Source organism: Bufo gargarizans, chromosome 4 (assembly GCF_014858855.1).
Source record: "Bufo gargarizans isolate SCDJY-AF-19 chromosome 4, ASM1485885v1, whole genome shotgun sequence".
Taxonomy (NCBI): Eukaryota; Metazoa; Chordata; class Amphibia; order Anura; family Bufonidae; genus Bufo; species Bufo gargarizans.
The window spans coordinates 332,820,692-332,840,512 of record NC_058083.1 but is presented as its reverse complement, the minus strand read 5'-3'; the positions used below and the strand labels follow the sequence as shown (position 1 = coordinate 332,840,512).

Below are 19,821 nucleotides of genomic sequence, written 5' to 3'. Positions count from 1 at the left end.
ATATATATATATATATATATATACACACACACACACATACACACACACACACATACACTCTAAGATCCTATTATACACTGTAAAGTCTTCCAAAGAGGACAACACACAAACATTTATGGTAATCGTTATAGTGATCCCTCAAGATACAATGGTCTACGAATACAGTATCTTCAACTTACATTTTTTTTTCCCGGGCTAAGTTGAAACTAGACTCAACATCAGATCTGACCATTTCTCTGGTAAAACCACCTGTACTGGTTGTCCGGTAGCTCCTCTTTACAGTATAGCGCGGTACGACATCTCCTGTACTGCCCTCTGCCAGGATAAGCTTCCCTTATTTATTTCATATTACACATAGTACTATACAAGACCCTGAAGAAGCTTCTGTCCTCATCATAGAAAGTGATTTACAGCTTCCAGCATCTATTACTGACTGTTGTATGTAAGGACTTTCTTTGCCGTAGTTATCTACTTATTTTACTTAAATCTTCAATTTCTCTTATCTTGGGATGACATTTGGGTCTTTGCAACCAATTACTAGCTTTCCAATCCGAAAAAATGGACACCAAACTGGTCACACCACTATGCGACATGCTGTGATCTTACCGCACAGGCATGAGACGCTGTGCAGCAGCCAAGGAAGAAAAGGGTGTGTCCACAGTGGAAATGGCATGATCTGCCACACAGATACCAATATAGGCAAATAAAAAAAAGACACTAATAAACCAGTGCGGAGTGCAATACTGTAGTAACAAAGTGGTTAACACGTCCCCCGCAGTCCGTCTCCCTTTAATATGGATGTAAAACACCACCTGGCTGTTTAATCCAGGATTTGCAGAACATGAATTTTTACAGCCATTACTAGCGCTTGTCAGAGTCTATACCTCCGGCAGCTGCAGGGACGCTTCATATATAATACCTGCGCTTTTATATATGCATGTAAAACAGCACTTACGTCCATAAACTGAGAATGCACATGACACTTACCCAAGAGATTCACTCGACCAGAAGACAGTAACAACGGGTCGTCTTTTTTCACATTATTTATAGAATCGTCTACTAACTCCTTAATGTGATCAATTCCTACGACTTTACCCTTGGCGCCAACCTGAGTAAAATAAAATATATAGAAATATTACTATGAATATATGAAGCAAATAAAGTAGTGTGCCTTCAACTTCATGAAAACTCCAGAAACCCCAAAAAGCAAACAAAAATGCAAAAAAAAACAAAACAAAACATTAAATACATCAATATAAAAAACACTTAAAATATTTCCCACATTATGGCACAATACTGTGCCCCAACGACACGAGGAGTTTGTCATTTGTGGGTTTTCCTGTTATGTTGTTTCATCAACCATTAATATAGATAGTGATGTGGAAAAGAAAAACTTAACAGGTCAATGTCTAGTGATAAATTAATGAGCAATCTGATCATTAAGCAAATTGGTCAGGGGGACCTATGGTACACTAGGCGTATCAGCATGGGTTTATGAGAGATCGGTCCTGCCAAACTAATCTAATACATTTCTATGAAGAGATGAGTTCTAGGCTGGACCAGGGTGACTCAATGGATGGCATATACCACGATTTCTCCAAAGCATTTGATATTGTGCCATATAAAAGGTTAGTATATAAAATGGCTCAGTGATAGAAAACAGAGGGTGGTTGTTAACAGTAGACACCTAGATTGGGTCACCGTCACCGGTGGGGTACCACAGGGGTCAGTATTGGGCCACAGTTTCTTTAGTGAATTTATAAGTTACCTTGTAGACGGATTGCACAGTAAAATATTTTTTTGCAGATGATTATAAACTGGGCAAAGTAATTAACCCCTTGAAAAAACAAAAGAAAAACCAGCAATTCTGGCAGGTTTTGGGTTTCGTTTTTACATAATTGTGTGCAAAATCTAACAAGTTACATTGGAGTGTTTTTGCAAAGAAGAGTGGGCAAATCTTGCCAAGTCAAAATGTGCCATGCTGATAGACTTATACTGAAAAAGACTGAGTGCTGTAATAAAATCAAAAGGTGCTTCAACAAAGTATTAGTTTAACCGCCTCTGGACCGCCTAACGCAGGATCGCGTTCCGGAGGCGGCTCACACAGTCACGCATCTATGCGTCATCTCGCGAGACGTGAGATTTCCTGTGAACGCGCGCACGCAGGCGCGCGCGTTCACAGGAACTGCAGGTAAGCGAGTGGATCTACAGCCTGCCAGCGGCGATTGTTCGCTGGCAGGCTGTAGATGCAATTTTTTTAACCCCTAACAGGTATATTAGACGCTGTTTTGATAACAGCGTCTAATATACCTGCTACCTAGTCCTCTGATGGTCCCTTTTGCTTGGATTGACCACCAGAGGACACAGGCAGCTCTGTAATAAGTAGCACCAAACTACACTACACGCCCCCCCCCCGTCACTTATTAACCCCTGATCACCCCCCTGTAAGGCTCCATTCAGACGTCCGTTTGTGTTTCGCGGATCCATGGATCGGATCCGCAAAACACATACGGACGTCTGAATGGAGCCTTACAGGGGGGTGATCAATGACAGGGTGGTGATCACCCCATATAGACTCCCTGATCACCCCCCTGTAAGGCTCCATTCAGACGTCCGTTTGTGTTTTGTGGATCCGCAAAACACTGACACCGCGGATCCGCAAAACACAAACGGACGTCTGAATGAAGCCTTACAGGGATTGATCACCCCATATAGACTCCCTGATCACCCCCCCTGTCATTGATCACCACCCTGTAAGGCTCCATTCAGACATTTTTTTGGCACAAGTTAGCGGAAATTTATTTATATTTTTTTCTTACAAAGTCTCATATTCCACTAACTTGTGACAAAAAATAAAATCTCACATGAACTCACCATACCCCTCACGGAATCCAAATGCGTAAAATTTTTTAGAAATTTTTATTCCAGACTTCTTCTCACGCTTTAGGGCCCCTAAAATGCCAGGGCAGTATAAATACCCCACATGTGACCCCATTTCGGAAAGAAGACACCCCAAGGTATTCGCTGAGGGGCATATTGAGTCCATGAAAGATTGAACGTTTTGTCCCAAGTTAGCGGAAAGGGAGACTTTTTTTTTCCTTCCTTACAATCAATTTCCACTAACTTGTGCCAAAAAAAAAAAAAAATTCTTTGAACTCGCCATGCCCCTGACGGAATACCTTGGGGTGTCTTCTTTCCAAAATGGGGTCACATGTGGGGTATTTATACTGCCCTGGCATTTTAGGAGCCCTAAAGCGTGAGAAGTCTGGAATCCAAATGTCTAAAAATGCCCTCCTAAAAGGAATTTGGGCCGCTTTGCGCATCTAGGCTGCAAAAAAGTGTCACACATGTGGTATCGTCGTACTCAGGAGAAGTAGGGCAATGTGTTTTGGGGTGTCTTTTTACATATACCCATGCTGGGTGAGAGAAATATCTTTCTATAATGACAACTTTGTATAAAAAAAAATAATGGGGAAAGTTGACTTTTAGAGAGATATTTCTCAGCCAGCATGGGTATATGTAAAAATACACCCCAAAACACATTGCCCTACTTCTTCCGAGTACGGCGATACCACATGTGTGACACTTTTTTGCAGCCTAGGTGGGCAAAGGGGCCCACATTCTAAAGAGCACCTTTATGATTTCACAGGGCATTTTTTAAACATTTTGATTCCAGACTTCTTCTCATGCATTAGGGCCCCTAAAATGCCAGGGCAGTATAACTACCCCACAAGTGACCCCATTTTGGAAAGAAGACACCCCGTGAGGGGCATGGCGAGTTCCTAGAATTAGTAATTTTCTGTCACAAGTTAGTGGAATATGAGACTTTATAAGGGAAAAAAAAAAAAAATCATCATTTTCCGGTAATTCGTGACAAAAAGTAAAAAGTTCTTTGAACTCACTATGCCCATCAGTGAATACCTTAGGGTGTCTACTTTCCGAAATGGGGTCATTTGTGGTTTTCTTTTACTGTCTGGGCATTGTAGAACCTCAGGAAACATGACAGGTGCTCAGAAAGTCAGAGCTGCTTCAAAAAGCGGAAATTCACATTTTTGTACCATAGTTTTTTAAACGCTATAACTTTTACCCAAACCATTTTTTTTATCAAAGACATGTAGAACAATACATTTTGAGAAAAATTTATATAGAAATGTTTTTTTTTTATGTTACAACTGTAAGTGAAAAATGTCGAATAATAACAAAAAAAGTTAAAAATGTCAGCAGCAAATAAAATACCACCTAATGAAAGCTCTATTAGTGAGAAAAAAAAAGGAGGTAAAATTAATTTGGGTGGTAAGTTCCATGACCGAGCAATAAACGGTGAAAGTAGTGTAGTGCAGAAATGTAAAAAGTGGTCTGGTCATTAAGAGTGTTTAAGCTGGGGGAGCTGAGGTGGTTAAGGGTGTTCACACTTATGCAACCATATTATTTTATTTTTATATTTTTTCTTCCCTCTACCTAAAAGATTTCAGTTTGTTTTTCAATTGAGTTGTACAGTTTATAGGTCACATTAAAAGTGGAAAAAGTTCTGAAATGATTCATCTTGGTCTAATTTTAGGGGTGTGTAGACTTTTTATATCCACTGTATGTATGTGGATATAAAAGGCAATCTTCAGATCGCATCTATAATACACTGTACAGCTTATGCAGTTCAGTGTATTACGGTATACTGGCACAGCCTAATGGGGTTTACATAGAAGGCAGACCCGGGGGCCTGCATTAGGGCTCCCGGCTGCCAAGCTGATGCCTGAGGGTGCTCCCTCCCACTAAACCACTTTGATGCTAAGGTTTCTATTCACGGCGGCATCTGTGGTTAAATAACCAGATTGGTGCTTCCGGTGATCCAGGCTGCTAGAGCAGGAGCTTGAATTTCATATAAATTCCTTCCCGACTCCAATTAGGCAATGTTTTGTTTTTTTAGGCATCTTATATGAATCTCTTTAGAAAATGGCATTGTGTGCAGCATTTTGAGACCTTCTAGCTTCACATTGCCAGACAGGTTCTATTTAATGAACACTACCACATATTAACATTAATGTTCTATGTCATTTTTATTTTTTTATTTTACAAAAAACAGGTATAGTTTTCTGGATATAATTTTCTGAAGTCACTCTGTATTCTACCTTCTGTCCTGGCTCTTTAACTTCCTCCTTTGTTTGCAGTTTTAGCACAACAAACATCCTTTGCATTAGAGCATCATCATCTTTATCCAAGTCTATCAATATAACAATAGAGCTATCTCATACTGTTATCCCAATTCTAAATTTACTATTATACTAGCAGATAACATTTTCCTTGCAGCAGCAGTAAAATAACGGGATTCCTACCAACGTAGAAGTTTTATCTTTGTGCGGACTGCTATAAAAAGTACAATATTTTATATTTTATTTTCAATGGTATAGTACTGTCAAAAGAAAAAAGAAAAGCAGCTATACATTATTTTAAAAATACCCCTTTGTTACTGTTTAGATTCAACAGGTCTGGCAGTAATCATACCTGAGTGTGGCTCGTGAACCTGAAACCAAAATATCAGCTGCATTTGGTTAAGGCCTCATGGATACTGGTGCTGTTTTTTGCGATCCGCAAAACACTGATACCGTCCATTTGCATTTTGTGGAACTATACTTCCTGCCCTCTGTTAAGGCTGAACGGACAAGAATAGGACATGTTCTACAGTTATTTTTATTTTTTTGAGGGGCAGAACGAACATCTGGATGCAGACAGCACACCGTGTGCTGTCTGCATCTTTTGCGGCACATTTGAAATGAATGGATCCAAATCAGACTTCCTCTGTCTGGAGTAAATAAGGTTTTAAAACAAACCTAGATGAGGATTCTTTACGGTAAGAGCAGAGAGACTATGGAACTCTCTGCCTGAGGAAGTGGTGATAGAGAATTCACTAAAAAAGTTCAAGAGGGGTCAGGATGTATTTCTGGAAGGTAATATTACCGATTATAGTTATTAGAGAGGGGTCATTGATCCAGGGAGTTATTTTTATTGCCAGATTTAGTCAGGAAAGAATGTTTCCTAAGAGGAGGAAAATTTACTTCTACCTCATTAGAAGTTTTTCACCTTCCTCTGGATCAACGATGCAGGATAATAGGCTGAACTGGATGGAAGCTGGTCTTTTTTACCCTTACAAAATATGTTGCTCTTTCTTGCTTGGGCACTAAAATACCTTTTCTATTCCAGGTTATTTTGCAGCTGAATGCTGTGTTTTGTACTTTGCTCAAATGGCGACACATGAACCTATAACAAGAATAATTAAAACCCACAGCTAATGTGACAATGCTAAATATAAAGTGGTTTACCTGAATGCATAAGGCACAAATACAGAAGTACTAGGAGAGCTGCCACCTGGGAAGAGCTGAAGGTTTTCTCTATGACAACTAGAAGTTAGTGTTTGTTTGTGAAATGCCTGGCACTAGATGTTGGCAGGGAGGCTTCAGTCCCGCTCTGAGAGGATTACATAGAGGGAGACATCAGATGTCAGCAGCCCCTGGTGTATTGCACTGCACTCAGCAGAACGTGGCTATTTATGTAAAGCAATGTCTGGAATCATCATCATGGTCCAAGTGCGGAAAGTCTATTAGTGTAAAGTGTGAAGGCTCCTTTAATGCACGTAGAATAAAAAGGCTACCATATCATCTCCATTCACTTAGAACATTAGTAGACAGCCTGACTATTAAAAATGAACTCTGAAACCACCAGACACTTATTTCACCCTCCCAGATATGATCTGGAATCATGAAAACAAAAAAAGTAGTCCTCACTGCCTGATCTAAAAGATCTACTCGCAGCTTTCAATCTTAGGATGTGTGGAAGTATACCCTAGTGGAGATGTGGCATGACATTATTAATGACGGTAAATTAAAAATGACTGATACAAGTCATTACTTAAAGGGGATGTCAAGGATTAGAAAAAAATAAATCTGCAATTCATCCCCTAGTTACAGAGTAATGATTCTCCACAGGTTTGTGTATGATATTACAGCTTTGTCCCACTCAAGCGAGAAAAGAAATTAGACCCTTTTCATAAACCAGTAAAAAAAAATTAAAGCTGGAAAGCCCTTTTCAAGAAACTATGCATTTTTTTAGAAATAAATATAAAAATATAAAATAAAAAAACTGCAGTCATCTCTTCTGGCCAACCAGTGCTGCAGCTTTGGCGGTCCTCCTGATCTTTGTTTACAAGCGGCCGCAGAGATCACGTGCCATGCTACTGATATCATGATTCCATGCTGAGCAGTAATACTTAAGTCACAGTATGAGACCTCTGTGGCCACCAATTGGATGCAGTGGTCACATGCAAGCAAGGCATCATGTCTGAGTGCCAGGGCTGGATTACTGGGAAAAAGACAAGCCCCAAAGGACCATAAAGAGGGATGTGGACCTTATATTTGGAGAATGGTAGCAATCACTATACTTCTGAAAGTGCGCTGCACTGTATGCACCATAAATACTACACAGGGTGCCATCTCATATTGCTCTGTGCATGTGAATATGCAATTTCTGGATTAATAATTTAGTATAATATTTGGAATGAAAACAAAATAAAAGCATTACCATTCTTGCAAAACATGCGGTAAGAATTCCACTTCCAGAGCCTACGTCCAGAGCTTTGGCACCTTCATGTAACTGATCGTGGAGGAGTTCTAATGCATATGCATGCTACATTAACAAAACAAATCATAAAAAGTTATAGACATGTCAGAAATAAAACAGTGCTTCATGCATTTTCAGTACTAGTGACATGTCTTTATGTACCGGCCATTACACAGTTAATTGTAAAAGCTTGCACTACAGTCCAGTACGGGCCATTTTACACGTAACCTTTCCCTTCTTTACACACAGAATATTCTCGGATTATTTCCGGAATGACTCACAGTTTACCATCTTTATCAGAGGGAGATCTTTGTCTAGTCTGTCTAACTTCTGATAATGGTTCACAAAACCCACAGGAGCCAATAATTCTCCACAAAGTGATTAACATTAAAGGGGGTTATCCAAAACTAAAAAATGTCCCCCATATGCCGGGCCCCTCACACTGAATCTACTTACCTGGCTCCTCGCGCCGCCACTGCTTCTTCTCCCCGTGCGTGTCGGGGGGAGCAGCCAATGGCAGGTAGGGACGGGGACAAGCCTCCCTCGCGTCACCCGCGATGCTAGGGAGGCTCGTCCCCGTCACTGCCTGCCATTGGCTGCTCCCCCCGACACCGGATGTTTTCATCCGAGCAGAGAGAGAGAGAAACCGCAGCAGCGCAGGGAGCGAGGAGCCAGATAAGTAGATTCAGTGTGAGGGGTCCGGGCATATGGGGGACATTTTTCTGTGTCAGATAACCCCTTTAATAGTAACACATACACACATAGGAGGAAATTATCATGCGTGTAATACAATCTGTGTTGTTGTACTTTGTCAAATTTATCAAATGTTGCATGTCACTTTCATCGATCACATGGCCTAGGAGCAGCTCAGCCCTATTTAAGTGAGTGGTCAAAACCTGAGTGGATAAAAAGCTATGATTTAAAAAAATAAAAACAGATTTTTTTTATATAAAATGCTTTTTGAGGAAAATATATTACCATCCAAAGGTTATTCCATCATGAAATAAAGATTAGTTTTTTTTATTATGTAGAATAAGGCTGTATCATGCTCTTCCAGAGGTTTTTGTAAGATTATTGGGCAGTTTTTCTGTCTACCAAGATATTATCACAGATGCTTGGTTTACTTTTGCAGTTCTCAAAACTGAATTGGACTCAGCAGAGATCACATGCCTCTTCTTCACAGCAAAAATGTTATAACATGAACAGAGTTGAGAAAAATACCTAAATCCTAACTTCTACAAACCTATGAATGCATAATCAACCTAATCAAACTAATATGAAAAGTTGTTATTCTAAAAATCTTCTACTATCTACTTGTATATTATAATCTACTTGTATATTATAAGTTATACCAGCAAGAATTAGTCTTTATGTAGAAAACTATGATTTAAAATCAAGCCTTACTGACTAGTGATTTAAAAATCTGTTTGATTTAAATCAAATCCACCCTGGTCAAAACTCAGCCCCATTTGAGTGGTCAAAACTGCTGACAGGCTCCCTTTAAAGCGTAATGCTAAACATGAATGAAATATTGAAACTTAAAAAAAAATATATAAAATCCTACAAATTATAACACATACCATGTGAGGAGCACTAATTGTTGCTTGATAACCTGTTAGTGCACAAAAAGACAGATTAACAATTTAAGTAGGTTCTTCTCGGCATGGAGGTCTTCATTCAAAGCAGATAGAAAGGAATGATATCCTTTATCTTACATGAAGCTACAAGAACAAAGCAAGACACCACATTTACTACAAGGAATATTTAAAATGAGCCGAAAGGCCCGTGACAAACCCTGTGTCACCCACTAGGTCTCGCAGCAGATAAGCAGAGATTGCACTAAGGGTCCTATTACACCTGCAGATAAAGCAGGCAATTGGAAATGTTCCCTCCCAGCAATCACCTGCTTGTCAGTGAGGAGACTGCAGCTTTTACACAGAGCGATCTCCTCCTTGGTATGGGGACAAGCAATTGCCAATGCCATAGCTCTTCCCCATACTGAATCACTGTTTGTAGGGAGCAGTTTGTGATTACATGGCATGACCTGCGGCCGGCAAACAAGGATTTTTAAACCTGCTAAAAGATTCTGATTACCCAATGAACAAGCATTTGCTCATTCATCAGGTAAGTGGCGGCAGTATTACACTGCCAGACTGTTGCTAACGAGAAATACTACGACCAATCATTAGCAAGTATATTACACGGTTTAACTTTTGTTTGTGTAGATGTTTTGTGTAGCTTAGCACAGCTTGCTGCATTATTCCATGGAGTAAAAAAAAAAAAAAAAAAAAAAGTTGAATAAATCCCAGCAGATACCCGCCTCTTGGGGGCCTACAGGTCCACTTAATGGAGAGCCTGGTGCATACATTGGATGTACTGTACACTGCAGACAGTCTGAAAAGACCTCTAGGCAAATACTGACCACAGAGTGTAATGGTGAAAGCATAGCATCATCCCAAGTATGTTACCGTATATAGTGTATGTACCACGCAGAGTTAAGCTACTTTCACACTGGCGTTTCTGGGTCAGCTTGTGAGATCCGTTTCAGGGCTCTCACAAGCGGCCCCAAAACGGATCAGTTTAGCCCCAATGCATTCTAAAATGGATAAGGATCAGTTCAGAATGCATCAGTTTGGCTCCATTCCGCTCTGGAGGCGGACACCAAAACGCTGCAAGCAGCGTTTTGGTGTCCGCCTGGCGATGCAGAGCCAAACTGATCCATTTTCACTGGCACAATATGGTGCAATTGTAAATGTATCCGTACCCATTGTCTTTCAATGTAGGTCAGGTTGGATTCGTTTGACTTACACTTAGATTTTTTTTTTATTTTTTATTTTTTTTACAGAGTAATGCAGACGGATCCGTTCTGAACGGATACCAGTGTTTGCATTATAGGCGCAGATCCGTCTGTACAGATACCAGACGGATCCACACCTAAACGCAGGTGTGAAAGTAGCCTTAGAAATCACAACATACTATATACACCTATAGGCCAGAGGTTCTTAAACTGCAAGTTTCATCAACGTTCTCTTACATTTCTCAAGTCTAAGGCTACTTTCACACTGGCGTTTTGGCTTTCTGTTTGTGAGATCCGTTCAGGGCTCTCACAAGCGGTCCAAAACGGATCAGTTTTGCCCTAATGCATTCTGAACGGAAAATGATCCGCTCAGAATGCATCAGTTTGCCTCTGACCAGTCTCCATTCCGCTGTAGAGGCCTGCAGCGTTTTGTTGTCCGCCTGACGAAGCAGAGCCAAATGGATCCGTTCTGACACACAATGTAAGTCAATGGGTACAGATCTGTGGCACAATAGAAAATTGATCCGTCCCCCATTGACTTTTAATGGTGTTCATGACGGATGCATGCGGTTGTATTATTGTAACGGAAGCGTTTTTGCAGATCCATGACGGATCTGCAAAAAACGCTAATGTGAAAGTAGCCTAAAGTTGAACCTTAACAAATTTTTGTTTTTGATAAACAAATGGAATACATTGAAAGGACCACTAAACCTAAAAAAAAATATAAAACCTACAAAATAGCTACTAAGGACATAAGGAAAAATATGTAAAAGTTCCCATACCTTGAGATAACCTTAGATGTTTCCTACAGAACGGATCCCCTAATGTCTGTGCCCTTCAATATACAGTACTTCAAACAGGAAGTCTGCATAGCAAAACAAAATCTTCATCTCAAAAAGTTTTCCATACGTAAAGATTATCAATGGGTCTTTCATAGAATTCAGATTTGGATTTTACGTTTAGCAGTCCCTTCAACATACTTCAGTCTTACAGACAGATGAGGCAGTTAGTGGTGACTTTAACGAGGCTCTGTCAGTTTTCCTGACATGTCTGTTTTAGCAAATACTTGCATTCCCCATAAAATAGCAATTACGTACAATTATTGGTTATTGCTCTATGCTGTACTGTTCACCTGTTATTCCTCCTAGAAAGTAGGAGTACATTGACAACAAGGTGTTCCCATTCCCTTTGTCAAGTGGGTGTGTCCTTATGAGGTCTGACGCACCACAATCTGACAATGCCCAGTTGTCAATTTAAAGGGCTTCTGTCACCCCACTAAAGTCATTTTTTCTTTTTTGGCTAGTTACATTCCTTATAGCGCGATATATGAGAATATAATGTTGTCACTTACTTTTATTCAGCCGTTTCTTGAGAAAACGAAGTTTTATAATATGCAAATCCGGTCTCTACCAGCAAGTAGGGCGTCTACTTGCTGGTAGCCGCCGCAAAAAACCGCCCCCTCGTCATGTTGATTGACAGGGCCAGCCGTGATCTCCTCCTCCGGCCGGCCCTGTCAGTATTTCAAAAATCGCAGGCGCTCTGAGATGAGGAGGCTCGTCTCCTCATCTCAGAGCGCCTGCGCCGATGACATCACTGAAAGAGAAGACGTCATCGGCGCAGGCGCACTGAGGGAGTTCTGAGGAGACGAGCCTCCTCATCTCAGAGCGCCTGCGCCGAATGAACAGAGGCGCGCGATTTTTGAAATACTGACAGGGCCGGCTGGAGGAGGAGATCATGGCTGGCCCTGTCAATCAACACGACGAGGGGGAGGTTTTTTGCGGCGGCTACCAGCAAGTAGACGCCCTACTTGCTGGTAGAGACCGGATTTGCATATTATAAAACTTTGTTTTCTCAAGAAACGGCCGAATGAAAGTAAGTGACAACATTATATTCTCATATATCGCGCTATAAGGAATGTAACTAGCCCCCCCAAAAAAAATGACTTTAGTGGGGTGACAGAAGCCCTTTAAGCCTCATGCACATGTCCGTGGAAAACGGACCGTGAGATACCGGCCTGGATTCCTGCTGAGTGCAGTAGCGCACGGCGTCATTGGTTGCCATGACGCTGTGCGCCCACTGCTGTACAGTAATACACTCATTATCTATACCAGTGTATTAATGCACAGCAAAGGCGGCACGAAGCGCACGGCGTCATAGCAACCAATGACGCCGTGCGCTCCTGCACTCAGCAGGAATCCAGGCCGGTATCTCACGGTCCGTGTTCCACAGACGTGTGCATGAGGCTTTATTCAGAACTTTAAAAGGAGGAATAACAAAGGAATGGCACCATGCAGAGCTCTAACAACTATTTCATGGGTTAAAGTATTTACTAAACTAGACATGTCAGGGGAGCTGTCAGGTACACATAAAAAAAAAAAAATGACATAGAACTCTATTGCAGTCATGCCCCGGGCCCATCTTTGCTGTTAAAATGTTGCCAGTCTGCCTCTAAACTTAAGAGGGATTATCCACTTTCAGAGTCCGTTCAGCCAGACCGCCCCGGTCACTGGACCTACTTCACCACTGTTGGCTGCAGCGGCCACATAACCCGCGGCAAACAGGAAGTTCACAAGCAGGGACCAGAACATGGAAGAAGCAGTAGGGGGACTGAGGAAGCTGAAACCCAGTGTGCTTCCCTCCGCAGGTCCGGCGCCATGGGGTGAGGGTGGGGCAGCGTCAACCCCTTTAAAGGTTTAGTGATTTAAACACAGGGTAGGAGATCTGGTGGAGGTGCGACTGCTGGGGTCCACCGCTCCATTTATATTGGGGATACACATGACCCTGGTTCTTGTGATCAGTGGGCTTCCCAGCAGGAGGCCCGCCATCGACAACTTATCCTTTACCCTGTGGATAAAATTTGGTTGTCAGGCAGCATATCCCTAGCAACCAGTCTCAAACTAGTAAAATTCTTCAGCTTAGGTGAAAAGCCACATGTATGTTATGTGCGTAAGAAGCAAAATATTTTAAATATATATATATATATACACACACACACACACACACACACTATACAGGCTTGACAAAGGCCCCATTGAACTGGGCTGAAACGTTGCTAAAGGGGTAATAAACGGGTCTGCCATCTTCGACCCATTGTGGGGCTGTGTGGCCATATGATGCTCTATGTTACCCTGTATTCGTGTTACTACCCCCAGATTTAGAACAGATGCTTAACAGGTTTTTTTTCTATCAGATTTATATGGAATTCTATATACAAGACCTTCTTATGCCATTAAATCTTAGGCATGTGGAGGTCTATGGGTGCCGTAACAAGCCTGTATGTACGCTGCCATGTACATGAATCCAACAGAAAAATGTATACACATTATAACGAGGTCTAATGATTACAGCAAATATCATTAGCAATGTACAAACAGGAAAAGTCACCTTACCTATTGACTGAGGAGAGTCCATATAGGGATTGCATTTCGCATAATGTTTGCGGTCAGTAGCCAACATTACTTCATATACTTTGTCTGACTTTATAATACCATTTTCTGAAAAATATTTTAGAAGAGAGTTGGAATCATTTCCCACAAGAAAAATTATTTTATTATATTTTTTTTTCCGGCTCCCTTAAAAGATGAGTTCAGAATATACTGATCTCATCTCCTGTGCCTGAAAAGTGGTGAGAAATAGTGGCAAACCTCATGTTTGCGACTCTTTAAACACCACTTGCGACAAAGGGGTTGGACACTTTAGGTTACTAGCTGCACATGTTTACAGGCAGGTTCGCCCACCTGAATGCCGCCCGTTCCATCTGCTAGCGGCCTTCACTCACTGAGGGCTCTTTCACATGACCGTATGTCTTTCAGTGTTTTGCGGGCCGCTTTTACCGGATCCGTTATTTTTTCTCATTAGTGTTTCCGGTTCCCGTTCCGTTTTTCCATATGGCATATAGAGTAATTACACAGAAAAAAATTGTGCTGGGTCTAAAATTTTCAATAGATGGTTCTGCAAAAACGGAACGGATATGGAAGACATACGGAGTACATTCCGTATGTGTTCCTTTTTTTGCAGACCGATTGACTTGAATGGAGCCACGGAACGTGATTTGCGGGCAATAATAGGACATGTTCTATCTTTCAACAGAACGGAAAAGGAATGCATACGGAGTAGTAGGGAGTACATTCCGTTTTTTTTTGCGGAACCATTGAAATTAATGGTTCCGTATACGGACCGTGTACAGAACGGAAAAAATTGCCCGTACACGGAACGCAAAAAAACATTTGTGTGAACGAGCCCGGCATTCAGGTGAGCAGACAGGCCGATAGTTTAATAATGCTTGTTACTAGGTGAGTTTCTGCTGCGCGTCATCTGAGAATTGATAAAAACTCATTCACTTTGATGGCACTGTACAACGCTGCAGATCTGCCCCGTGAGAATCTACAATGGCAAAGCTGCAGCAGTTCAGCAACATGGAGGCCTCCTAACAGACCCCAACATGATATTCCACCTTAGGAATCACTACCTATTTTAATGTAATTTTAGACATATTCCCTATGAGAGCACTGATCGTCAACTACAATGGCACTGGTCATTGGACGGTATATGCTACGATATACGATTGGAAGACCTCAAACTGCTGTAACTCCTGCCAATCACTCAATCAAGGGGCGCTCATCTCAGCTATTGACTATAGAGGACAACCCATCAGATCTCAAAGGAAACCTAGTATAGCTCACAGGAGACACTCTGTCACCAATGTATTAAAGGGGTTGTGCAGGGGTTTTATATTGATGACCTATCCTCAGGATAGGATATCAATACGAGATCAGCGGGGGTTCTACACTTGATCAGCTGTTTGAGCGTCACGCTCCATGCCAGCGCTGCTGCTTCTTCATTGCAATTTCCATCGTCTTCACTCATGTGATGGAGTGTCACTTCCTCTTCAAACAGCTGCTCGGCGGGGGTGCCAGGTGTCAAACCCCCTCCGATCTGATATGGATGACTTATCCTGAGGATAGAATCCGAAAAAAAGCAATGGAGGCAGCATGTCCGGTAAAAAACCCTTTAATGGGCACAGCCAAGTGAACTTAACGTGCAAAAAAGTTGTGACGTTTCGGCCGCTTCACAGCCTTTATCAAACACACTGTGCAATTTAAAAGTACCTGCTTAAATATACTAAAACACACCCACTGTCGATGGGGTGGCCAATGACAGAGACAAGAGATACTGATGTCATACAGAGTGCGCCCACAGGTGCTCTTACAAAGTGTCTCATTCATATATGTTAGGTCCCCTATCCCACATACCTTCACAGCGCACGTGTATCACGGCGTACCCAGGCCTCTGGCGCGCATGTCGGGAGAGAGGGAGTAGCGTCACTGGCCGCTTTACTCAGAGTCAGCTGACCGCAGGAAGCTCCACCCCTTCATCGCACGTCATCAACAGTCTCCCGGCATGTGCGCCTTTGCCAGGGACGCCTAGGAGTCACTTCCTCCCCGTCGCTTACAAGCGATCGCTCCACCGCATCGCGTCCACAGCACCAGCAGCCAAACCCCAGATCAGGTGGCGCAAACCAGGTGACTCACCTAACATTTGCGCCCTCTCACACGAAGGGGGACATCCGCACATGGGCCGGTAGCAACACCACGCCTCCAGCCAAAAGCCCGGCCTTGGTGACGTCGCGACTCCACCCTCCCCATGTCCGTCCCCCCCAGCTCTGTCAGAGACGCAACTGAGGTCTGAACCCGCCCCTTGCTGTGACGCGCGGCGCGGGACGACCGCCTGCACGTCAGGGATGAAGAATAGATCCCTCATATCATACCGTGCTCTGATCTGTGCGGACCAGGGAATAAGTGGAAAAATGTGTGTATAATACAAAATACAATTAAATAAACACTACACAGAGAACAAGTTGCCATGGTCACCTTACACATTTGTGACTGAGAATTCTATGTTCATTCCGAACGGTTGCAGGGCTCTCATTTCAAAGATCCACTTAAGTTCCTTCTTGCGCAGAATACGATCCTTGTCACCCCCTCGTCTCAGAGGGCCGACAGAATCAATAATTCTAAAGCGTAATTGGTTGACCGAGTGTCCACGCTCCACGAAGTGTTTCGCCACCGGCTTATCTATCAGAGCCCTGCGGATATTGCTCTTATGTGAGTTGATGCGCTCCCTGGCTTCCATTGTGGTTTCCCCTATGTAAATAAGGCCACACGGGCACGTGATCATATAAATCACGTCCCGTGACCTGCATGTGTAGAAGTTTTTTATCTTGACGCTACTCCCTCTCTCCCGACATGCGCGCCAGAGGCCTGGGTACGCCGTGATACACGTGCGCTGTGAAGGTATGTGGGATAGGGGACCTAACATATATGAATGAGACACTTTGTAAGAGCACCTGTGGGCGCACTCTGTATGACATCAGTATCTCTTGTCTCTGTCATTGGCCACCCCATCGACAGTGGGTGTGTTTTAGTATATTTAAGCAGGTACTTTTAAATTGCACAGTGTGTTTGATAAAGGCTGTGAAGCGGCCGAAACGTCACAACTTTTTTGCACGTTAAGTTCACTTGGCTGTGCCCATTAAAGGGTTTTTTACCGGACATGCTGCCTCCATTGCTTTTTTTCGGATTCATCATGAGGGAGCCCTAAAGAATCTTGGACTCCAGGTGGGCTGTTGCATTCCGGTTGACCGCAAGATCTGGTGAGTGCGATTCCAATACTTTATTTTTTACTACTATCCTGAGGATAGGTCATCAATATAAAACACATGCACAACCCCTTTAAAAATAAAAAATGCAATTTTTGCTGGTGACAACTGAATTATTACTGTAGGAGAAGGTTGTTTTAAACCTATGGCCAAAGACTGCTGGAAAGACGTCAAATGATAAGCACATTCTATAAGATAAGGTCTGGAAATGCTAAAAGCTACAGAAATATCTGACAGCAGCAAAAGTGCAGAATATTCCAATAATGAGAGGAAATAAAGTATACATGGGCTTGGGACACTGTCTACGACTTTACTTTGACAGTTCATCACTTTGGAAGGGTTAAAGAAAAAAAAGGAAAAATATGTGAAAGGACTTGTGTGTTTTGACAGCTCTGCGTGGGCACCTGGAATAACGCGGGCTTTCAGACGGCCAGGGCAGGCCACCACCGCAGGCCATGTTTTGGAGCGCTGCAGGAATTTGCACAGTAAGCTCTTTTTTTTCCCCAAGCTTTATTCAGCCATACTGAAATAATGATAGAAAGGTAGCGCAAGATAACACGGAGCCTGGACTCATGTGACCGGTCATAAATAGTGTATAACCTGGAAGATAGTGGCAGCTCTGAGCTTGTCCAAGCAATGTTTTCAGTTTCCGGAGGCTGACAGAGCAGCATACACATTGTGTATTGTTATATAGCGCCAACATATTCTTCAGCACAGCGAGAAATATTAAAGGGGTTGTCTCATCATGGACAATGGGGGCATAGTGCTAGGATATGCCCTCATTGTCTTATAGGTGTGGGTATATATCGAGAACCGAGCCCTGCAAGTGAAGAAGGGCACACTGCGCATGCGCAGCCGCCCTCCATTCATTTTCTATGGGGCCGGCGAAAATAGCTGAGCACTGGCTCGGCTATTTCAGTCGGCCCCATAGAAGTATATGGGAGCAGTGGCCATGCATGCGCGGTACGCTCCCATTCACTACTATTGGGAGCCGGTCCGGCCACCACCTTGCAGGGGCTTTGTTCTCGATATAGGTACGGGTGCACCGAACTTATGGTCCGTGGTAGCAGAATCCATAAGGGAATTCTTAGATAACCTGACTCTTGTATGCCAAACCTGAAAACACAAGTTCGCTCAACACTAATCGGGATGTCTTCTGGTCCATCTGCATTCTGTTTTGTTACCGGACACAAAACCGCTGATACCAAGCAATCCCACAGAAGACAGACATGGCTCGTAGGCACATTGATATACAGCGAAGGCTTCTTCACACTGAATACTCTCACTATAGGACGACATGTTTCTGGATGTGAGCAGCAGTAAACGCGCAGTACAGAGGCAGCTCTACGCCGAGGTGCGTAGTAACCCAGCCCTGGAAGGAGCAGTCAGGACTTATGTACAGACAGCTAGGATTTCAGCCAAACTGGTAACCGGCCTGCACCACCCTAAACAACTGGTAGCAATGAAGGACGTGTCATATGAATTTCTAGCCAATGGGTAGACTGTGGAGAGTTAGCAAAATCCACTGTACTTCCCTAGACACGTGGCCCTGTCAATGAACCGGGGGGGGGCATTGAATGGCTAGGGTCCGCCCTTTGAGCACTTAAGCCCTAACTAGCATAAGATCAGGGGATGAAAAGTATAATTTTAATCAGCAAGGCATTAGGGCTGATCCTGCTGACATGTCCTTTAAAGTGACATGTCCTCCCTATCAAACTGTTTGCATAGACACATAGCAGGGGTTCAGCCGATTAAAACGCTGCTTTTCTTTCATTGAGGCTATGTTCCAGAGTTAATATGACAATTAGGCCTTTGGTGCAATGAGGGAGTCACCATTGCTCTTGTTCCACCCAAGCTCTGCTCCTTTTTGTGGCCAGCGCCTACCTAGCTGCTATGTCATTGCCTGGTCCTGTCAATCAAAGCAGCCATGGAGGGGCTGGTCACAGAAATGAGTGGAGATTGGGTGAAACAAGAGCACCGGTGACGCCCTCATTGCACCAAAGGAAAGAATGCAGCGTTTTAATCGGCTGAACCCCTGCTGTGTCTATGCAAACAGTTTGATAACAGTTTTAATCAGGTGACCTCAGCTATGTGTCTATACAAGCAGTTGTATAAGGGAGGGCTCTGGTGACAGAGGTGCCTCTATTAGTGCCGTAGACTTGCAATGATCGACGGAGGTCCCACTGATCAGCTGAGAAATGCTGTCTACCACAATAGCCCTTTTAGTGCAGTTTTTTTTTTAACCTTTACCTTTTGGCTAAAAATACTGCATCACAAACTGTATGGAAACCTGCATGTGCGATTCCAGCCAGAGTAGCTTCCAGGAACAGACAAAAAACATTAGACGGCTACCCCGAGTATGCCAATGCAAGAGCAGGCCTGTCCAGCAAATAAAAACATATACTACATAAATGGTACAAGTAATAGCAGATTAAAGGGGTTGTCTCACTTCAGTAAGGCTACTTTCACACTAGCAGCACTGACCTCCGGCAGGCTGTTCCGTCGGGTGGACAGCCTGCCGGATCCATCCTGCCACTTGTGACCGTGTGCCCCCGGACTGCCGCTCCGTCCCCATTGATTATAATAGGGGCGTGGGCGGAGTTCCGGCGAGAGGCTGCCTGGAATAAAACTACAACATGTCCGACATTTATTCCGGCGGCCTCTCGCCGTGTCGCCGCCAAAACTCTGCTGCAGTTTGTGTCAAGCCAATTCTTGGCAGTTCTGCCGGATCTCCGAGCCGCAGATGTGAATGTAGCCTAAG

General features: G+C 43.1%; 1 protein-coding gene across 3 annotated transcripts in view; it reads right to left on the bottom strand.

Moving 5' to 3' along the window:
• The window catches only part of PCMT1 (protein-L-isoaspartate (D-aspartate) O-methyltransferase), a 33,182-nt gene that overhangs the window by 11,643 nt on the left and 1,718 nt on the right, over window positions 1–19,821 (bottom strand). For all 3 annotated transcript variants that reach the window (XM_044289812.1, XM_044289810.1, XM_044289811.1), the window contains exons 2-5: window positions 13,792–13,896; window positions 9,186–9,217; window positions 7,567–7,671; window positions 988–1,108 (exon numbers count right to left, since the gene is read on the bottom strand). In XM_044289812.1, coding sequence (XP_044145747.1) covers window positions 988–1,108; window positions 7,567–7,671; window positions 9,186–9,217; window positions 13,792–13,896 — 363 coding nt within the window. The remainder of the gene's footprint in view (window positions 1–987; window positions 1,109–7,566; window positions 7,672–9,185; window positions 9,218–13,791; window positions 13,897–19,821) is intronic.